This window comes from Amblyomma maculatum, chromosome 3, assembly GCF_055883805.1.
Source record: "Amblyomma maculatum isolate TAMU_Amacu chromosome 3, ASM5588380v1, whole genome shotgun sequence".
Taxonomy (NCBI): domain Eukaryota; kingdom Metazoa; phylum Arthropoda; class Arachnida; order Ixodida; family Ixodidae; genus Amblyomma; species Amblyomma maculatum.
In genome coordinates this window covers 73,108,958-73,128,788 of record NC_139346.1, presented here as the reverse complement: position 1 = coordinate 73,128,788, position 19,831 = coordinate 73,108,958, and the positions used below count along the sequence as shown (strand labels likewise).

General features: G+C 45.9%; 1 protein-coding gene across 1 annotated transcript in view; it reads right to left on the bottom strand.

Annotated features, from left to right (window-relative positions):
- Nucleotides 1-919: 919 nt before the first annotated feature.
- Nucleotides 920-19,831, bottom strand: part of LOC146194974 (neprilysin-1-like) — a 61,356-nt gene continuing 42,444 nt past the window's right edge. The window contains exons 9-17 of the mRNA XM_084596168.1: nt 19,403-19,506; nt 17,704-17,762; nt 17,313-17,364; nt 11,172-11,239; nt 6,590-6,720; nt 6,441-6,506; nt 5,458-5,565; nt 5,170-5,246; nt 920-1,106 (exon numbers count right to left, since the gene is read on the bottom strand). Coding sequence (XP_084452294.1) covers nt 1,007-1,106; nt 5,170-5,246; nt 5,458-5,565; nt 6,441-6,506; nt 6,590-6,720; nt 11,172-11,239; nt 17,313-17,364; nt 17,704-17,762; nt 19,403-19,506 — 765 coding nt within the window. The 3' untranslated portion in view covers nt 920-1,006. The remainder of the gene's footprint in view (nt 1,107-5,169; nt 5,247-5,457; nt 5,566-6,440; nt 6,507-6,589; nt 6,721-11,171; nt 11,240-17,312; nt 17,365-17,703; nt 17,763-19,402; nt 19,507-19,831) is intronic.

The window sequence follows — 19,831 nt, the reverse complement described above, 5'->3', positions numbered from 1 at the left end:
GAGGCGATATCAAGATTGTTCACGATTTAAGGATACTGTAAGAAAGATGCGCACACTTAGAAAAACAACCGCGCCGGATCCTCATGTCTGCCGCCTGCTTATCGTCCAGACTCGTTGGTATGGCTATGGGTGCCCTCTTCTACTTCAGGCCAGTCGCCTAAGTATCTTAGTCGATACCAGGGACCCTATCGTGTGCTTTAGGAACTTCTCCGGTTAATTACCTTATAGAACACCTCACGCCGTCAACACATCTTCGCCGAAGACGACGTGAAATTGTCCACCTTGACCGCTTCAAACCGTACCATGACCCTGCCATCGTGACCTCCGCTTAATCAGCCAAGATGGCGTCCTTTCAAAGGGAGAGTATTGTAAGAGAGATGCATGACCCGTGTAAAGGAGAAAAAAGAGAAAATCAGAGACGTCGTGCGCCGAAGACGATAAAGAAGTGAAGACGACAAAGAGGACGAAGCTCGAGCTGTCGCTGTGAACGCTGGCCGTCCTAGCTGCTACGTTAAATACATTGGTGTGCGAACCATCTAAACCGCTTCATTACAATACAAAAAAGAACCCTGTTGACATAAATGCAGAACACGAATGACGCTAGGCTTCAAGAATTTCTTTTAGGTGTACCAGAAATAACCATTTTTGCTCCAGATGTCGCCTAAAGCATACAAACACACGGTATTCATGTAAAGTACGTTGACTATTAGGATGTTATTGTTAAAATAATGATCATAGAGTAGACTCAGTGTTGCGCTGCGTTGTGTTATTTTGATACTAAGCAAAACTGTCCCCATGTATGCTGCTTAACAAAGTTCACTAAGCAATGTTGTGCAAATGCGGCGTGCATGCGCCTTGTCGTAGAAAAGGAATATTAGAGGTGATGCAAGAATAAACTTTTATTCAAACATCCGTCGCGAGTTTAGCGGACAATACCGCCAGTAAGGAGAAGTGGGAGCCTGGATGGACTACCCGGGGACCAGTAGCATATATTCGGGTCGGCATGTCACCAGAATGTGCAGCGTAGGGTCCTGTTCATGGGGCTCCCTCCTGGGCACCTAAATGCTTCGGCAAATGACGCCATGTTGCTGAAGGGAAGATTCACCCTGCAATAGTTTCGTCACCAGCATCGCCATCAATGAACGCAGAAAGGTAAGGAGGCTATATCGCGACATTAGCTTCTGATATGCACTGAAATAAAACAAATGTTAGGGTCTTTGAGACAGAAAATTTAGCGCCATTCCTAAAAAACCTCATTACACAATGCGGCAGTCACGAAAGAAAGATTCAATAGAATCTCTTCTATTACAGAAACCTTACAATACGCATTCTTAGATTTGTGGAATAATTCTGAAGATTGCTTCCAGTAAGCGCTTGTAAAAAACTTGCTGCTGCACAGGGCTTCGAACACCGGCCGAAGCAAACCCTTCACCTTCGCTAGCCACTGCGCTATACAATTGTGCCATCGCAGGATCAGTTTTCTTCTTTTGCCAAGATGCCAGTATTTCCTGCTGCGCTTTGGATGTCGCCATTTTAATCGCCTTCATTTCTGGTGACAACATTGTACTAAAGACCATGACTAGGCCCCCTTCGTCGTAATAAACCTCCTCAGCAACTTTTGAATATATCGATAAACATAACAGAGCGGGAAAAATACTAAGCTAAACGAAGCAGTATTTAGCCAAACGAGTGCTGCATTTTTCGCAAAGTATGCTTCTATATTAGTGGTTAACAGAACTAAACCGCCGCTTCTTTTCTAACGCTTGCAACGTCCCAAGACTACAACGACCATTAGGGTGCCTAGTGGAGGGCTACGAAAATTCCGGCGACGAGAGATTATTTAACGTGCCCTGGAATCAAACAGCATGCGACTGCTTTCCTTTTCTCATCCATAAAACCTTGGCTACCGCGGTATGGACCTACTTAGCTTCCTCGTGCCGTGGATAAGCAGTTGAGCGCCCTGATCACCAAGCCAGAGTAGTGACGCGAATGTAGGAATCTTTGTGGAGCACTATTTACAATGACATCATAAAATGCACGATTGGCTTAAATAATTGTGGTTAAAAACACGCCGTTTGTTGGGACGTGGATGCTAAAGAAATATAAAGCAAGGATTATTACGAAAAATAAACGCGTCGAATGCTCATTTCTCCCTAAGGGTAAGAATAGCCTCTCAAGCCATGTGCACTCGCTTTGCTATTATCACAGCCCCCTTTGCGCGCTGCGAAAACGCCCGCCCGGTTCTTAAATCGGAGTTCCTTAATGTACTTTACTTCCTTGGCACATAATACTTCTCGAACTGAAGAAGGGTCGCTACATTTTCCTTGACCCTTGTGCCATTACAACAGACCACACAACATGGCCGCCGTAGATTTTCTGACGATCCCTCATTTTGTTATCGTTATTACGAGTCCCACGTCTCATTTCCTCGTGCGTACAAATCTCCAATACACACCTGCACTTGGTGGCAGGCGATGCATTAGACAGAACAACATATGTGCTATCGCGCTCTGTATGAGCTATACCCGCGAGCACGTGGCAGAGCGCTCCTCAAGGCAGTATAGTTGCGCTTATTGTGCCGTGTTTGAGAGTTACCTGGAGAGGGTGCAGCTGTTCCAGCAAGCACGCTGGAACCCCTCGTTCCCCTTTATCTGAAGGATACCTCATTTGCTTCTTACTCATTTTGTTTTCGCTGAAGCATAAACTACAACATATTGCAGCGCGTTTGCTTTCGATGAGACATGCCTTGTGAAAGTTATCAAAGACAGCGCTTTCTTCACCCAAGTAGGGCTGTGCGTTTAGGCATGATTTCAGCACTGACTGTGCAAAATCAGAAGCAGCCACGACGTGATTCATTTAGCATTCTCAACAATGTTAGCATGTACAAGCAACCGCGTTGACGCATGTAAGTCTGCACCACTCCCAACCAGCCTTCCCTGTTCAGTAACGTGATAAAGCGCAAAGGGGCATACCACATAACACCTAGGGTGCGGACTGAAGGGTGCGGACCGAGACGGGACCGCGCGAATAAAGTTTGGAGGTCGACCGACGGCTACAGTTATCATTCTCGAAACTGATATCAAAACAAGACTAATTGAGGGTGAAGGTTAAAGCCAGTAAATGGAGGTGATGTGAGCTGGTTGGAACAGCTACACCCTCTCCAGATAGCTCGAAACAAGGCACAATCAGTGCCACTGTACAACCATGCCGAGCGTTCGGCCACACGCTCACGCTGTGTAGCTCATACTGAGCGCGATATTAGGTACTTCTCACCGGAAGCAATACCAAAAAGAGCGGCCCGCCAGATAAGTGATGTCTGCTAGTTTGACACAAGCGCTAGCCAAGGATATAGTAGACGCTTTCGGTTGAAAGTATCAATTGCAAGGAAGAAACGAGTAGCGGTGCCGTGTGCGGCACGTGTGGAGAGTCATAATGCTGTGCTGACTAGTAATGGTCATTTTCTAATTCTTTTTTTTTCTCTTTTTATTGCGTGTCCTTTAGATTCGCCGTGCCACATGTGCGCGTACCTTTGAACCCAACATGCATATTCTAATCGCACAATATATTTCATAATGCGCATCATTTCGCAGCTAATGTATTTAACGCTAGAGCTTTGGCGGGTAGTATTACGCAACAGAGGGCAGCTTCCTGTCTAAGCTTTTCTTGGACGGGACCACAAATGTTACATTTCTTTCTGACAAAATCATTTGTAAACTAGAGAAATTGACAGGCCGCAATCCAAATTTTTACGTCGAAATATCTACTTTTGTTAGTCATCATATTCATTTCACCGGGTTCATTATCATCATCTGCGTCGCAGCATTTCTGCTTTCAATCGTTCACTCTCTCATTCATTCACTGATTCATCGTTTTTTTTCACTCGTTCGATGCTGTAAATATGACGTCAAGTCATTACCCGTGTCTAGGCCTCTGTATTCGGGATTTCAAACTTTAAACCTCACAAATAAGAACCATAACATACGCATCAAATATTTCGCCTATCTTCAGCTTTGTGGCCAGGAGAACAAAGGTCGGTTCAATTACTAGAGTTCAGGAGAATAATAAGTAGTTTGTTCGGATTGCGGATTCAAATCTGAATTTATCTCAGAATGCAGGGCTCTCTGTATTCGTTACGCGCCAACATTTGAAAGCGTTTTGTTTTCAAATGAGGCAAGTGTTCGAAACAGGATATGGGAAAAATGATGAAGTTCTTTATCCGCGGAAGCCCTAGTCCTACTCAAGGCGGCACTTGATATACTTTACGCATACGTAAGAGTAATTCTAAGCAATAAAATACTGAAAAAGGGTAGAAATGATTTGATCAGTGGGCAGTTGTAAAACTTGGATATGGCTCTTTGTAACGTGAGACGTCGGTCCCAGTTTCATTATAAAAAATTTACTTCTACTGCAATTATTTAATCCCAATTTATGAAGATAACTATTAAGAATGCCTACGCAGAGCAAGGAGAGAAGCGATTAAACTTAATATATGCGCCGCCTGCGGTGCTTCACCAGTGCAATCAATTACCTAAATGTGAATATCAGGTTTCTGTCAAACGCACGGAAGTATCCGCTTTATTTTTTAAAGCGAAAGTCTTTTATGGCTCATGAGTAGCTGGCGTGTCCATGCGTGCATCTGCGCCTGCTGTCAACCATCTTCAGAATATTTTGTGTGGTTTCACGACCTAAAGCGACTCAACCTATGAGAGACGCCGAGGAAATTTTGACCACCTGGGGTTCTTTAACATGCACTGTCATCGCACAGCACACGGGTGCCTTGCTTTTCGCCTCCACTGAAAAGCGGCCACCGATGCCGGAATTCCATCCCGCATACTTAGGCACAGTAGTCGATCGCCCTAACCACTGCGCCACCCTGGCGTAGTCATCCTCAGAAGGATTAGGATGGTTTCAGTACGGATAGTTATTCATTTATATGTTAGTGGTCGTACGAACAATTATTAACCATACTAGTGAATTAGTCAGAGATATTAGTTAAGCAATCATTAGTAATTAGTTAACGACAAAAAACGAGCAAATTTTGAAAAGTTAATTATTATAATTACCTTAATTACGCTTTTTATCAGGAGCTGAGCCTCGTTAACGCTGCGCGTATAGTACGTGACCTGCTCTGTTTACAATTAAACGTTGTTCCAGTATAGTCCTGCTCACCTGTACTTGGCGGGGCTTGTCGTACCATGCAGTATTTCCTTTCTGAGGAACTCTTCCTTCTGCTCTTCGCAGAAACCCTGCGTGTTTGACAAAGAAAAAAAAAACATGTCGCAAATATGCCGGAAAGACTTGCGGATTAGACAAGTAAAGCAAGGGTTAAGAAACCTCATTATTATTTACTTGCTACTTAAAGCGGCTCTAGCCGAAAGGCGCTGATAATTCGACATTGTACACCTTTTTCAATGACGTCTCTAAGGCCGTCTCTGCATGAAGGACTATGCACCGTACCATAGCGTATGAAATGAAGAAAAGCTGGTCTACGGTGTAGTGATCGATGTTGGCCAGGGAGAAGCGTGTGCCGTCTATGCCCATATCGTCGACAGTCTGCCGGAAAGCCTGCAACCGAGAGAGCAAACAAGGACAACAAAAGTAATTACAATGGTTAAAACCTACGTACCTTTCAACTGAAGCATGTACTTTTAAAACATGTCATGGAACCCGGAGCCAGTGCTATAGGAATTGACTTTAGGATTGTACTAATGAGCCCTTTCTTTGTGATTTCGCGATGTTATGATAGTTTTAATTCAAGGACTGCTAATACAGGTGATCATATTCTAAAGAGTCGGACACAAGCATTAGGACACTTATCGATGTACAGAACATAGAATTCAGCGTGAACCCTGTTACTGGAATGTATAAAAAAAAAAGTGGGGCATGTTTTACGCCACAAGAGGTTGACCTTTAGCAGCGCCGCATACTGGCAATGTACGTATACATTGGCTGTCTATGAACATCGAATTATGAAAGCATGCTTCGCTCTGCCGGGCATAAAGTCGTATATGTCATTTTCTGTTACAATCTTGCACGCATATCATGCAATAGCAGAAGCGCAGCCGATAACCTTGTGCAGAAATGAACTACGGCGTTTGCGCGTCTCTTCTATCTTCGTTTATTACGACACAAGTAATGCGGCAGCAGTGGCTATAGATCGGGTACGAATGACACGACTGGCAAATGCATCAGTGTAGTTTGCGCACCTGACGTAATTACTTTGTACTACAGAATCTGGCAGGATGAGTTTGTCATTTGTCCGCCATAAAAATTCTGAGATCACTGTAACAAAGTACCGCTCCAAAAAAAGTACACTCCAAAAATTCCCCGAAGAAATTTGCTACCAATAAGGCCTCTACTTTGTTGCGTTTTATACTCTAAACAATAATAGAAAATTCATAGAGACATTTCATTAATTATAGAGATCAGTGAAGACTTGCCTCAAAAAGGACCTCTGGAGCTGCGTTGTCGGCGACATTCATGTCGGAAGTGCCAGAGGAAGTAAGCTGCAAATAAAGACCATTGGAAATGCATGCAATTGATACTCAATATATACTGACTAGTTAAGTGGGATCTGCCATAGGCTTACCCGTAGATGAAGTTTGCGGTCGACGATCCCTTTGTACTGTTCCATGAAGCAGGATAGGACTTGGGCGTACCGGTAGTGAGTTTCCTCCGTCCACCACTTGCGGTAAGTGCTCGAAATTGTGTACAGGAAGCCTGCGTTGTTTCCGCGCGTCGTCAGAGGAAGATCTCATCGCATCTGAAATTTATCTGCTTCTACTGGCGTTTGCGCAAGCTTCTTGACGCTTTCATCGCGCAAATCTTATCCAAGCTAACATACCGCAACCGAATAAGGAATGATCTACGCGGTTATGGAGCCAGCATTGGTATCCGTAAAAGAAATGGAAAGACCAGACGCAAACGCATTTCAGTACCAAAAGGGATTGTAGCTGCCAATGTATTTCTTCATCAAGTAGTGGCATATGACGGACAAGAGGAGACGCTCTCTAATGCTCACTGCAAACTGATGCCGAGCAATCATTGTTCAATGCCAGGAAAACGGCACTCAAATGTGAACTTCCACTGAAAGAGCGACGAAAGTTTTGGGCATAACATCCAATTATGTCCGCAACTTAACGGTGTGCACGTATTTTATGAATTCACATCCCTTTAAGACTTACTGACCCCTTTCAAAGAAGAAGTATGTTGCACATCACAAATAGCTCAGAATGTGCGTATACGCGGAACAGTCATTTTAGTAAAAATAATTTGAATGAATAAAAACATCATGCACTACCTCCCGCACGCCCAAAACTTCTATAAATACGAAATAATCCTCTATATTATTAATATTCGTGTAGGTGTAACTGCAACGAAAACCCATCTACAGCGTGTTTTGTTTAAGCACTCGACTGTTTGAGATAAGAAAACTCTACAGCTGGTCCTAAATTTCTGTCTTGTTTTTAAAAGATAATCCATCTTTCAACATACGAAATAGCCCAAATATTCTGTCCACCAGAGGATTTAAAATGTCACCCGGATCATTGACCATTCAGAAAACACCTGTCGACCCGTGAAAAAGTTTGCAAAGTCGCGTGCCGCAAAGCATTAAACAGGCTCGTAATTTTTCCCGCACCTGACGTACTGCGGTTCGGCAGAAACGTTTTAAAATCTTGGCGGCCTATTTCCTTTCAAGCAAATGCATCTCCTAAGTATGGTCACTTCTGCACGTGTAGCAATATCACCGGTAATCGAGCTAAACACTCTAAGAAGTAAAAATTATGCACTTGGCCATTTTCAGTGGTTTTTATGACACTTGATCCAGCCTGCTCAGTTCCTGTCTTACAGTCATCTTTTAGGCAAGGAAGTAGATTTTTCCTGCCGATCTTTCTTAGTTTATTTACATTCACGGTTGATACAAATTATGTGTGTCTGTTATTTAAAACTATGCGCAACCTGTTTTATCCCGGCTCTGCGGATTTTGTAATCACCCCAGCTATTATTTTATTACAATTTTAAAACAAAATATAAGGAACAAATACCTTCATTTTGCATATTTTCGTTTCTGACTTCGAGTACGTTGTTGAATGATAATTGCACTATGCTCCCAGCGCACGCCGAAGCGATAACACACAAATATGCGCAGTCAGCCCACCACACTGTCATTACCTTGTTTTCGCCGCATAATATACTGGTGCGAATCATGCCGTCGTGTTCCTCAACGACCTACATGCTGACCTGGACGCTAACCTTCAAGTAGACGCCATCTTTCTGGATTACGCTAAAGCATTTGATAAAGTTCTACATCAGCGATTAATACAAAAACTTTATATTCTAAACTTACATCCTAATCTGCTAAACTGGATCAAGGCCTTCTTAACAAATCGTTTTCAGTCAGTCATTGTGAACAACCACTCTTCCAACCCTCTCCCTGTAACATCCGGCGTCCCACAAGGCTCCGTTCTTGCGCCCCTACTGTTTTTAATATACATTAACGATCTCCCACAGCATGTATCCTGCCAAATTCGAATTTTCGCTGACGACTGTGTAATTTGCCGCCAAATAACAAACACAACTGATCAAGAAGCCCTCCAGCAGGACCTTAACCAAATTGAACAGTGGTGCAATAATTGGCTTATGACCCTGAACCCTAGCGAATGCAAGCTTCTTTCCATTACCCGTCGCAAAAAGAGTCATGCCTTCCATTACAAAATCGCTAACGAGTCCATAGAATCTGTATCATCTTTCAAGTACTTAGGCGTCACATTATCTAATGACCTAACATGGAATGCACATGTTGCTAACATGATATCATCTGCCAACAAAACTCTGGGATTTCTTAAACGTCACCTTCGCCTCACCTCGCATCACGTGAAATTGCTCGCCTACAAGTCACTCATTAGACCTAAACTTGAATATGCATCCGCCATATGGGACCCGCATCATATTAACCTCATAAACGATCTAGAAGCCGTTCAAAACCGCGCTACAAGGTTCATTCATTCTTCTTACTCGTACGACGTCAGTGTTTCAGCCCTAAAAGCTAAATCAGCACTATCGCCTCTTTCCGTTCGTCGTCGCATAGCCACGCTATCACTGTACCACACATTCTTTCACTCATCACTTAACCGTGCCCCCAGGCGCGTAGCCAGGGGGGTGGGGGGGGGGCGCTTATGGGGCTTCAGCCCCCCCCCCCCCCCCCCCCCCCCCCGAAATGTCATGCACCGCCGACCAAAACAACCACCGGCGCTCGAAAGCATTCTGGGTTTTGTCTACAATAACTTTTTCCGGTTCGTTCGAAAATACATTTCGGCACGAACATTACGAACTTGGGGGCTACATTTCGTAGCAACGCCAATGCAGACGGAGTCACGTAAAGTCAGGAACCATTTCCGAGCACTAAGTTTCAAGGGCGTTTAGATAGCGAGCGGGCTCGTCGCGTCAACTCGCGCCGGACGCGGAGGTGGGGGTGGACGACGAAACAAGACAGGTTTACATTCCCGCTCAGTGTTTCAAAGGCGGTATTTCCCTCGCCTTCGACTCCCCGCTTCCTCAAAGTCCCTGTGTCTCTCTTTTGGGGCTTTCTTTTTTCTCGTGCCTTCAGCTGAACATTGGCCCAGGAGCGTTTTGGTTTTTTTATTGCTCCTCGTTTTTTTTCCTGCACCGCTGTACGCCGCCCTACGCATCTTGCGGACGCCGGTGAGCACCGCGACCAAAAGGCATCGAAGCGGCGCCGATGGCGGCGGAGTACAAAAATGTAAACAAGCGTCTTGGATGACAGATTCAATAAAGCATTTCCCGTCAAAGTGTTCATTTCTTGGCCTTTACGTTTTCATATCAGCGGTATGCACTGCTTTGCTGGTTTCGAACTGAGTTCTAGATTTCGTTTAATATTTTCTGTACTTATTCAACAGACAGAATCAGGGAAGCATTGATGTCAGTTATTTCTGCCACAATGTTTGTCACATACATATATGTTCTTTTATAATAAAGTTAATATTTTACATTTGTCTTGGCAGTGCGTACTGGGTGGCATTCAAGAATTCGTTCGCAGCACCTAATACACAATGGCTATTGGCTATCGGCTGGAATTAATCATATTTGATCTATCGACAAATTCTATATGGAGGACGACGCGCTGCAACGTGAGCCCCCCCCCCCCCCCCCCCCCCGAACAAAATTTCTGACTACGCCACTGCGTGCCCCCTACATCACGCCAGCATCTTACATTTCCCACCGCACTAGCCACACGCTTCAAGTGTTTCGCCCACGTGCCCGAACTGTTACTTTTTCAGCCTCCTTCTTCCCACGAGCAGCTAAAGATTGGAACGGCCTTCCCCAGCATATCGTCGACATCACCTGCCCTTTATCGTTTGCTAGCAATCTAAACAACATTTTTTGCATATGATCACATATATTGCATTGTCTTGTACCTTTTCTGCTCATCCCACCCCTTATGTAATACCCCGTGAGGTGTCTTTAAAGTAATAAAATCAAATGAAATCAAATGAAAATGTCCTGGATATGTATTTATAACAGAAAATAACTGTTTCTTGCTAAGAAGTAAGGAAACTTAAAAAAACTGTGTTCCCTTATAATCACTTACCCGCATAAACATGCACCACCCTTTGGTAATACATTGCAAAGGTGCTGTGGGAGACGTTTTTATGAGCTCAGAGAAACGATATAAGAAGAGCTACACACACAAACTAAAAAAAGCCTCGTAGAACTAATATTTTGATAAGGACCGATGTGATGTCACAGTTGCAATACGGATAAGAGGTCTTGTGTATGTTGCTGGACCTTCGTGTAAACTAATATCCCACCTGCGACTGCAGAAATTGCACCATGAAAGGCGGGGAGAGCAACGGGAGAATAACTGTCAATGCGTGTCAGTATGAAACAACAGTGCAATCCTGCGATGCCTGCAATGGCTTAACATCCGTGTCTTCTATGCCGCTTCAAACTATACAAAGACACAGCTTTGGTTAGGTTTATTACTTCCCTTAATGAAACGCTGAAGGGAGGAGCAGCGATTTAATTAGCTCAACCGAAAAGGAGTAGAAAAGAGCCAAATCTGACTATTTAGATTTAAGGCCCCCACAATAAGAATGTCATGAAGTCTGTAGCAAAAGGTATTCCTATTGCTCTGACAGTGATACGCTTACCCCTCTTGTCGACTGCGGCCAGCATGGCGTGGGCAATTCTCGCCCCCGGTCTGGCTACACTGAATATGCTGCAGAAAGACGACAGCACTCAAATTGTGCATTTTGCATGCGTATTACGTATAGGGTGACACAAATTCATGCGTACTGCAACACACACACACACACACACACACACACACACACACACACACACACACACACACACACACACACACACACACACACACACACACACACACACACACAAAAAAAAAAAAAAAAAAAACATCGAAATTACAGCGCGTACCGCACCGGACATGCTTGAACTCTTCTAGTTTGCAAAGTTAGAGGCATCTCTGCTGCCCATGGACAATGCTCTGTAATCCTTCTCACTGCCAAATATGAAAGAATATTTACATGGCAATCAGAGTTTTTTTCAGCATCAGTACCATTTCTCTCTATAAATATATGAAATAAGGTTCATTATAATTAAACAGCGCGAACACGAAGACAAAAGACAAGATAAAAGAAAGCCACAGTACAAGCGCTGACTCACAACTATGCCTAAGCCCTTTACTCCAAAGCATCAATAATAATTAATTGTGAAGAGGAAGAAGTGCACAAGGAACATGCCAGTCAGTGGCATCGTGATCGCTGCGCGTGCTGGATCTGCCTGTGTTCGCTGCCGCTGTGTTCGAAGCTGATCTGCTCAGTCCTGCTGATCAAGTCCTGTTGATCCGCTGAATAAACCCCCCATTCTTACATTTGGTGGAGCTGCCGGTCAAGATCTATCCTCTCGCCCTGGAACTCCGCAGCCGTACATTACCACCTCCTGCGATGCCTGAGGACGTCAACCACCAAGCCGTACAAGTTGGCTCTGCCATCATCTGCCCCGGCTCCCTCCGCCAGCGTGACCCCGCCATCTTCAGCGGCACTGACGACCACGATGTCGAGGACTGGCTCACATCCTATGAACGAGTGAGCGTTTACAACAAATGGGACGCGGAAACAAAGTTAAGCAACGTCATTTTCTATCTCACCGGCGTAGCAAACCTATGGTTTCGAAACCATGAAGCGGACATTCCATCATGGTCTGCGTTTAAAGCCAGCTTCTCTGAAGTCTTCGGCCGACCAGCTGTGAGGAAACTCCGCGCTGAACAGCGCTTGCGTACGCGGTCTCAGCAAGCTGGCGAAAATTTCACGAGCTATATCGAGGACGTCGTCGACCTGTGCAAGCGCATAAACCCACACATGTCAGAGGCCGAGAAGATCAAGCACATTCTGCAAGGCATCGATGACGATGCCTTTCAGATGCTGTCGGCTCGAGATATCCGCACCGTCGCACAAGTGGTCACACTGTGTCAAAGTTATGATGAACTGCGAAAACAAAGGGCCATAACTCGCGCGAACACCATGCACTCCGAGTCCCTTGCTGGCCTGACAGATGCATGTGAACATTCTGCGCTCCTACCACAAATTAAGAGCTTCATTCGGGAAGAAGTTGCTCGACAGCTCTCCCTTATATCCTGCCATCAAGAACCTTCCTCAAACCTAGCTCCTAGTTTGCGCCACATTATTCAAGAACAGGTAGCTGAATCTCTTCCTCCAGCCCCTCAACCCATGCCTGTTACAGCGCCGTTAACTTATGCGGCTGTTGCGGCCCGACAGCCACCTGCATATGCTCCACCGCCACCAGCCTACGTTCAGCCGCCTCCTGCGCCTGCGCGAGAACCTGCGCAGTTTATGCGACCGCCTCCAAGACCACGTAATCCCTGGCGCACGACGGATAACCGGCCAATCTGTTACACTTGCGGGCTTGCTGGACACATTTCTCGTTACTGCCGCAACCGTCTCCCGGTGTCGGCACCACCTACTCATGGTTCTGCATACTGGTCTCCGACGCCTCAGTATTCCGCGCCTACTGAGCCTCCAGCTGGCCCTCAGTTCTCCCCAGACCGCTCAGCCATGTCCGACCGCCGTTCACCGTCGCCGCGACGCCGCTCTATCTCTCCGATGCGACGTCGACAGAACGCTTCACATGAGGAAAACTAGAGGCCGCAGTTCCTGAGGCGAGAACTGCGACCCAGTCGAACTTCCCAAGTCCTCATCTGTCGCCGACAAACCTAATTGAAGTTTTCGTCGAGGGTGTTGCTGTCATGGCTCTAATTGACACTGGTGCTGCGATTTCGGTAATGGACGCAAAACTATGTCGCACTTTAAAGAAAGTGAAGACGCCAATTGCGGGACTTTCGTTGCGAACGGCCAGCGCTCAGCATATCAAGCCTTTAGCAGCGTGCACCGCTCGAGTAGTTATTCAAAATTCCCTTTATACGATTGAGTTCGTCGTGCTGCCAAGTTGCTCGCACGCTGTAATTTTAGGCTGGGATTTCCTGTCGCGTCATGCTGCTATTATCGATTGTGCTCGAGCTGAAGTGGGGTTCTCGACTATGCCCGATGCCTTACCAGACGCTGATCAGTCAAATTCCGGTGCTAAAGCCCTCGTCGCCGAAGATATCGACCTTCCTCCCTGCTCTTCAGTGCTTGTTCGTGTCGCTTGTGCATCTCTTAGCGATGACACCGTTCTCTTCACACCAGCCCATACTTTCCTGCGCCGCAAGTGCCTTCCATTGCCCTACGCAGTGCTCGCTATTTCCGCTGGCTTTTCCATGTTATGGGTCTCTAACCCATTTAACTCCCCTACTGCTTTGCGCCATGGCGAATGTCTCGGAAGTATCCAGCCAATCGCATCTCTTCTGATCTCTGAGGAACCTGACGACGCGCCGCACTGTGCCGTGACTGCGCTCAGCCCCCCTTCAATTGCGCCCGCTCCCCCCTCTACAGACTTGTTTCTCCGTTCCATCGATGCCGATCTTCCTCCAGAGCAGCGCACTCAGCTTTTGAACCTACTACATCACTTTCGCTCCTCCTTCGACTCTCATCAAAGTTCTTTGGGTCAAACTTCTACAGTCACTCATCGCATCGACACCGGCACCCACGCACCACTACGACAGCGTCCCTATCGTGTGTCTGCAACCGAACGCCAGGCTATAGAAGAGCAAGTCGACCTAATGATCCAGAATGGCGTGATTCAGCCCTCAAGCAGCCCTTGGGCCTCACCTGTTGTCCTTGTAAAAAAGAAAGATGGTTCTATCCGCTTCTGTGTCGATTATCGCCGCCTTAATAAGATAACGCGAAAGGACGTCTATCCTCTCCCGCGCATCGACGACGCTCTCGATTGTTTGCAAGGCGCCGAACTCTTTTCTTCCCTAGATTTACGTTCCGGGTACTGGCAAGTCCCCTTGGAAGCGGCTGATCGCCCCAAAACTGCCTTTGTAACTCCCGACGGCTTGTACGAATTCACAGTTATGCCGTTTGGCCTTTGTAATGCTCCGGCAACATTTGAGCGGATGATGGACACCATTTTGCGTGGCCTAAAGTGGAAGACATGCCTCTGCTACCTCGATGACATTGTCGTCTTTTCTCGTGACTTTGACACACACCTCTACCGTCTGAAGCACGTTTTGACCTGCCTATCTGATGCCGGACTGCAGCTGAATTTGAAAAAATGTCGTTTTGCCGCCCGCCAGCTCAACATTCTCGGCCACGTTGTTTCCAAAGAAGGTGTATCTCCAGACCCTGCCAAACTTCGTGCCGTAACAGCCTTTCCCAAACCGACTTCCATCAAAGATCTACGTAGCTTCCTCGGGCTGTGCTCTTACTTTCGCCGCTTTATTAAGAATTTTGCTTCCATTGCTGCTCCCTTGACAGAACTTCTGTCCGGCAGTTCCGACCTTTCGTCGTGGTCACCAGCGTGCGACGATGCCTTCAATGCTTTACGACATATCCTCACGGCACCGCCTGTCCTACGTCATTTCGACCCCACAGCGCCTACTGAGGTCCACACAGACGCCAGTGGTATTGGTCTCGGCGCTGTGCTCGCTCAGCGCAAAGCAGGTTATGCTGAATACGTGGTCGCCTATGCTAGCCGTACACTCACGAAGGCTGAATCCAATTACTCTGTCACTGAAAAAGAATGCTTAGCGATTATTTGGGCTCTTACTAAATTCCGCCCTTACCTCTATGGTCGCCCTTTTGACGTAGTGACGGACCACCATGCGCTTTGCTGGCTTTCCTCACTGAAAGACCCGTCCGGCAGACTGGCAAGATGGGCTCTTCGCCTTCAGGAATATGATGTCCGCGTTGTTTACCGCTCTGGCCGCAAACATCACGATGCCGATGCACTTTCCCGCTGCCCCCTTACAGCTGAGGTCGCGAGCCTTTCCCCTTCCGACGACTCCCCGCCATCGCTTCACATCAATGACATGCCGTCAGCGCAGCGGCAAGATCCTTGGATAAACTCTATCCTCGATTTTATCTCCAATCCTACAGCTGCTTCTCCATCGCGTGCTCTCCGCCGCCATGCTTCCCACTTCGCCATTCGTGATAACCTCCTCTACCGCCGCAACTACTGTGCAGATGGCCGCAAGTGGTTGCTAGTTATTCCCCGGCAGCTACGTTCGCAAATTTGTGACTATTTCCACGCTGACCCACAATCCGGTCACGCGGGCGTCTTCAAGACATACACTCGTCTCCGGCTGCGTTACTACTGGCGGGGTATGTACACCTTTGTACTCAAGTACGTTCGCTCATGCCTCACCTGTCAACGTCGCAAGCCATCTCCTCAACGTTCTGCTGGAGAGTTGCTGCCGTTACCCAGCCCACCACGTCCTTTCGACCGCGTCGGCATTGATTTGTACGGGCCGCTTCCCTACACTGCGGCCGGCAACCGCTGGGCTATCGTAGCCGTTGATCATCTGACGAGGTATGCAGAAACCGCCGCACTTCCATCTGCCACAGCGTCAGAAGTAGCTTCCTTCATTTTGCAGCGATTTGTTCTTCGCCATGGCGCACCTCGAGAGCTGCTCAGCGACAGAGGACGCGTTTTCTTGAGTGATGTTGTAAAAGCCTTGCTCACCAAGTGCAACATAATTCATAGAACCACCTCCGCCTATCATCCCCAGACTAATGGCCTCACTGAGCGTTTTAATCGTACCCTTGGCGACATGCTCTCTATGTACATCTCCTCCAACCACTCAAACTGGGACCTCGTCCTTCCGTATGTCACGTACGCATACAATACCGCAACGCAGTCTACTACTGGCTTCTCTCCTTTTTTTCTCCTCTACGGCCGTCACCCCTCTGCAACAATCGACACCATACTCCCGTATCAGCCAGACATATCAGAGTATACACCTGCGTCTCAAGCAGCCCAGCATGCGGAAGACTGTCGACAAATCGCCCGCGCATTCACGGCCAACACCCAGTACCGCCATAAATCCAACCATGACAGCCAACACTCGACACCGCACTTCTCGTCTGGCGCTCTTGTGTGGCTATGGATACCTTCCAATGCCCCTGGACTGTCTTCAAAATTTCTTGCTAAATATCATGGCCCATACCGTGTTCTGGAGCGCACCTCTCCGGTTAATTATGTGGTGGAACCTGTTACGCCGTCCCATGATCTACGCCGGCGCGGACGCGAGATTGTTCACGTCCAGCGCCTCAAACCCTATTACGACCCTGCCGTCTTGCTCACACCGTAAGTCGCCAGGATGTCTCCTCTTCGTCCCGCGGGTAATTGTGAAGAGGAAGAAGTGCACAAGGAACATGCCAGTCAGTGGCATCGTGATCGCTGCGCGTGCTGGATCTGCCTGTGTTCGCTGCCGCTGTGTTCGAAGCTGATCTGCTCAGTCCTGCTGATCAAGTCCTGTTGATCCGCTGAATAAACCCCCCATTCTTACATAATAAATAATAATGAATAAATACCAACTCGCCCAACAATGTATCTTGGTAAATGAAATAAGGTGTCTGAAAGAAGAAATACCTAGCAAACATCCGCAAAATAGTCCTGTATATAGGGCGCTGAAATGCGTCTGATAGCCGGGTTGCAGTAACTGAGGAATGCTCAGAGCGGAAAGAGCTGTGATGATTGTTTATTTAAGTTATATGTGTGCAGTAATTATGGCCTCCCAAAATATTACGAGTAAGACAAAACGTCCCTGAAGTGACTTAGATATTGCATTGCTGCGTCCAGTCATGCGATTATGTAACGCTTCAGTAAAAATCGATTGTCATCGCCTATAAATAGTGACAGACACTTACGAAGAGACTTCCGAGTGAAGAATTGGCTCACTGAACAGCCCCATGGGTATATCTGCAAATGCGTTCACAAGATTCATTGTTGTATCTTTTCTCAAAATATAAAAGTATGTCCCTCAAATCAAACGAATCAGCTTTACTGACAGTGAGAATAAATTATCACAAACAGCAGGAGAAAATCCGAGAATTCGACCAGAGCATTTTATCAGGTCCTTTCAGCAGATAAAACACAGCTTATTCCTTCTCTTCTAACTAAACTAGTGTCTTAGCTGTATAACAATGTCTATTTAGGTATATATGCCGCCGAAGAAAAAAGATAATAAGGGGCTAATCTAGGTTGATTTTTGAATTAGCATATCAACAATCTAATACGAGTAAAACGACAAAGACGTACACAACGAGTTGGCTTCACAGTCGTACGTGCAGTCCATGTCGAAAACAGAGCCTTGCCACCTTGAAGAGGACATATGGAAAACATGGGGAAAAATGGGGAAAGTATCAGCACTTGCAGCTTGATACTTCTAGTTCATATGAATGAAAAGTAGGTATGCTTGGCGTGACGTCGCAGCCAGCTGAAGCTGCGTGAAAAACAAATTTTCTAGTTTATTCAGCAAAGAGACATGCTTTTTAATGCTCCGCAATACTAAATGACAGGTTTATCTTTCCTAAGCATCCACCAGCATCTAATATAGACGCATCGCCACCAATTTTATTCCTGCTGTTCGATCTTATTTTTAGTGATCCTTAACTCTTTCATAAAAAAAAAGGTAATACATTAACGCAATATGCACATTGATTCAATGAGAATAAATTTAATTACATCACAATTTGTCATTTATAAGCTATATATGTGCAATCTATCCTTCTATACAAGCATATATAGCAAGTAACTGTATAAATTGAACTACTTTAGAGAAATTGTGTGTGAGAATATCTTCCTTCGAACCAACTTTAGTTGGTAGTCACTATCAGCGCTCAGATGAGCGCAAGATCAAAAGCACAAAGCCTTTACCTAAAGATTTTCTTGATGCTACTGTAAACAAAACAAGCATAAATTTTTTAGCCTTGTGCTTCCCGCGTGAACGATACATTCATATAATAAGAAACGACTTTGAACGGAATCGCTTTAAGAGCGTCAAAGGCTCTGCCTCATGGAATGCCACTGCGAGTGGAAGCAGAGTTTTGGTTTATAAAAATAGGGAATTCTCTTAGAAAAAAAATACATAAAATGTGGCTTTTTAAAAATTGCCAGAGAATATGTCGTTTAGTGATGTAACGCCTTCAGCAAAGGTTATGATGCCGAACAGATTCCTGTTTAGGAAGAAACAATCTTGTATGAATTTACGTTGAGCTTTCTTCCAGCAGGAAAAGCACACTGAATATGCGAAAAAAAATCAGTCGCGCATTTAGCGTTATTGGTGATGCGTCCCCAGTTCTAAAGGCTAGTAACAAGGTGCATGAATTTACGTTGAGCTTTCTTCCAGCAGGAAAAGCACACTGAATATGCGAAAAAAAAATCAGTCGCGCATTTAGCGTTATTGGTGATGCGTCCCCAGTTCTAAAAGCTAGTAACGAGGTGCAACGAATGTAGTAACAACCAGGCAGCTCAGGATTGTAGCCGGCATAAATAAAAAACGTATGACTAAAATATTTGTTTCCTAGCTTAACGTTTAGAGCAATGCACAGCTCATTTTTCCGGCTGGTGTAAAAGGATCAACTAAGAAGAGGAAAAAGAAAATATAACATCCCTCCGGCATTTCTCCCAATCAGATGGCTCGAGGTTAAGATGAAAATATTCCTGAAAACAACGCAAACTGTGAATTTCGGTAAGAGGACTACATCTCCGATCAAGATAGTGAATTGTTTTCAAGTGCAGAGTAGTTCATTGTCTCTACTCCTAAACTGGAATGCTCGACGCAGCGCCAGAGCAGGCTTCAACCATTGCGACCTGCCCCGTTTTTGTTGAAGGATATCGTAAACTTAAACTACGTTCTAATGCGTCCGCTGAGTACTTTTGCGGCTCTCAGTGAAAGAAATTTTACACTGGTTAGTTCCCAGAAAGGCGTAGAATAGAAGAAAAAGGCATAGCCTACTCTGGTTCGGCCTGTTCCTTAGAAAACTTGGACCAGTAGCGATGCATGGTGGCTCGGCGAAGTAGATAATAGCTCTCTGCGATCTCCTTGCGGTTCACCATGGTCTGCAAAATCGGGACGGAAATAAAAGACTCGTTATACCATTGTATGACACCTCGAGGTGAACAATAGGCCCAAACCTCGTGTGAAATGACTCGCTAATGTTTTGTGAATTCTTCAAAGCCGGCAAATAAGCATGGCAGGTTTAGATGCGGAACTGCATTTCTGGACTGCATATGAGGTGGGGGGAGGGGGGGGGGGGGGGCTTTTCAAAGTGTTCTAAGCTCAGGAATGCTTACAGCGAAGCACTTCCATGTTCAGCAATCACCCAGATTCGCGTCAGACAAATGTTAGTCAGAAGGCCTCTTAAGAACATTAATCATTATTCCT